This window comes from Elephas maximus, chromosome 20, assembly GCF_024166365.1.
Source record: "Elephas maximus indicus isolate mEleMax1 chromosome 20, mEleMax1 primary haplotype, whole genome shotgun sequence".
In the NCBI taxonomy this organism is placed as follows: domain Eukaryota; kingdom Metazoa; phylum Chordata; class Mammalia; order Proboscidea; family Elephantidae; genus Elephas; species Elephas maximus.
The window spans coordinates 80,211,647-80,214,391 of record NC_064838.1 but is presented as its reverse complement, the minus strand read 5'-3'; the positions used below and the strand labels follow the sequence as shown (position 1 = coordinate 80,214,391).

General features: G+C 37.0%; 1 protein-coding gene across 1 annotated transcript; it reads left to right on the top strand.

Moving 5' to 3' along the window:
- The first annotated feature begins 1,438 nt into the window (after window positions 1–1,438).
- On the top strand, window positions 1,439–2,389 carry LOC126063795 (olfactory receptor 5L1-like). The gene has a single exon (XM_049862179.1). The coding sequence runs from the start codon at window positions 1,439–1,441 to the stop codon at window positions 2,387–2,389; it is 951 nt and encodes a 316-aa protein (XP_049718136.1).
- The last annotated feature ends 356 nt before the right edge of the window (window positions 2,390–2,745 follow it).

Here is a 2,745-nt window from a genome sequence, read left to right as displayed (position 1 = left end):
CACAGAGATCAATGTTTGGTTCAATAAGCTTAAGAAAGATGGGCCCCATGAGAGCCCAAAGAAAAAACATAAAAGCTATAACATTTTCTATCATGGCATCTTCAGAAAAAGGGAAACTATGTCTGTCCCACAGGTTGGTTGGTTAGGCTACAGTCTGTTTGAATATGTACATGAGTGATATTATTTTGGGATCGGGAAGATTATTTTTATTTTTCTCATAGAGATAATTCACTATAGTGTATGCTTCTACTAAGAGCCAGGAAGGGAGAGAAGAAATGAAATAGTTATTGTCCTCTGCCTTTGCTTTGTGTCCTACACCTTGAAAGCCAGCTACTATACATAAAAAGTCACCCTTTTTCTCCCCTCACACCATAATATTTATGCTTTGCATTAATTCAGTTAAGTTTATACGTTTTGCTTTAAAAAAATGGGGATAAAAATTGTTTCAAGGATGTGGTGAGGATTAAAAGTGTAATTCAACTTGTGTATAATACATACATAATATTCTACCTGTGCATTCTATTTTTCAAGTTGATATTTTGTCAGTCGTTTTTCACATCATTAAAAATTCTTCAAAATTATTCTTTTTTTAGCTGCATCATACATATGTGCCATAATTTCACCATTTCCTTCTTAACACTTGAGTGAATTCTAAGTTTTAATATCATAAATAATGCTACAATGGAGCAAGTAGGCATTTTTGTTCATAATTTCCAAACCATATCTTTGAACACTTTTTCCAGTTGATTAAAAGCAGGGAATTTCACTGTTAAATAGGTCTTATCAGGGATATAGTTATAGGAAGGCGGTATTTAAGAATATCCAATTCCATAAACCGTGACCAAGATTAAATAGTGTAATTACCAAAATAATTACAAAAATTTTATAGAAAAGCTGTATTCTCCATCTAAACAATATCTATAAAAAATGAACACATCTGAGTTAGTGATCTTAAAGAGCATACCTCCCATCACTTCAATGGAAAACCCAGAGAAGGGTGCTATACATTTTAAAGGTTATTTTCTAGGAGCCCAATATTTGAATATTGATTGTAAAGTTTGTCAGGAAAAAGGGATTTGAATTTCGTGGAACAATAAGGCTAATTAAGTAATACTTTAATCCCTTTCTAATGATTAAGTTATAATCTCTGAATTGTAGGATGCGTGTTTAAAGAGTCATATAGGTTTTAGTAGATGTTAATGTTTCCGTGTGATCTGTAAACCTAACTGTGAGCCTTATGCAGCTATTTTTTACAATGTCTGAACTCTTCTTAAAATTCACAAAAGTAATGTCCCATTCCTCTGCTTCCAAAATTACTCTCTTACTTCTTCTCATGTCTCCTCTTAGCAGAGAGCCAGACCTAAAATTTGGATCACATAATGGAGAGTAACTTTTAGTTTATTTATGTATTTTCTCCAACCCCAAATAAAGTTGGAACATGAACCAGAAAAACTGCACCATGGTGACAGAGTTCGTTCTCCTTGGATTATCAGACATCCCGGAGCTGAGAGTCTTCATCTTTCTACTGTTCCTTCTAATTTACGGACTCACGGTATTGGGTAACCTGGGCTTGATAGCAGTGATTCAGGTCAGCTCTCAGCTTCACACCCCCATGTACTTTTTCCTCAGCCACTTGTCCTTTGTGGATTTCTGCTACTCTACCGCTATTGTGCCTAAGATGCTGGACAATATCTTAAACAAGGACAAAGCCATTTCTTTTGTGGGGTGTATTGTACAGTTCTACTTGTTTTGCACATGTGTGGTCACGGAGGTCACACTGTTGGCCGTAATGGCCTATGACCGGTTTTTGGCCATCTGCAACCCACTGCTGTACATGGTCATCATGTCCCAGATGCTCCGTGTAGAGCTGGTGTCTGGCTGCTACCTGTGTGGAACAGTGTGTTCTCTGATGCACCTGTTTTTAGCTCTTGAAATTCCATTCTATCAATCAAATGTGATTAACCACTACTTCTGTGATCTACCCCCTCTCTTATCTCTTGCCTGCTCTGATGTCTCTATGAATGAAGTGCTGCTGTTTATTGTAGCCACTGTCAATGAGATCGGCACCATTGTGATAATCCTCACCTCCTACTTCTTTATTTTCTTCACCATTCTGAGGATGCACTCTGCAGACGGACAGCACAAAGCCTTTTTTACCTGTGCCTCCCACCTCACAGCCATCGTTGTCTTCCATGGAACAATCCTTTTCATTTATTGCCGGCCTAGTTCAGCCAAGAGTTCGGACAAAGAAAAGGTAGCCACAGTGTTCTACACTGTAGTGATTCCCATGCTGAACCCCCTGATCTATTGCCTGAGGAACAAAGATGTGAAAGAAGGTATCAGGAAAATGGCAGGCCCCAAAATATTTTTCTGGAGAACATTTTCTTAACAGGACTGCGAGTTTCAAAGTGGAAGGTGGTGGAGGGGTGATTAGGTGGGCTACGGTGTTGGACTGGAGAAAACAGTAAGGAACTAGATAGTTAGGAATGATAACTTTTCATTCACTTATCTCTGTGCCTTTCTAATTAACAAGAGAAGAAATGAGTATATTTAAATATTTTTAATACATTTATTTGCTTTTCTCCAATCTGTAATTGTTTTAAGTAAATATGACAATGGCACTGTTAAGGCACAGGCATTTAATTTACTGTAAAACTTCAAAAATCTAATGGAGAATTCATGACAACCTTTTTCAGTATCCGTAATGGAAAATATGATTCTTTTCAAAACTGAATTCCTTTTTTT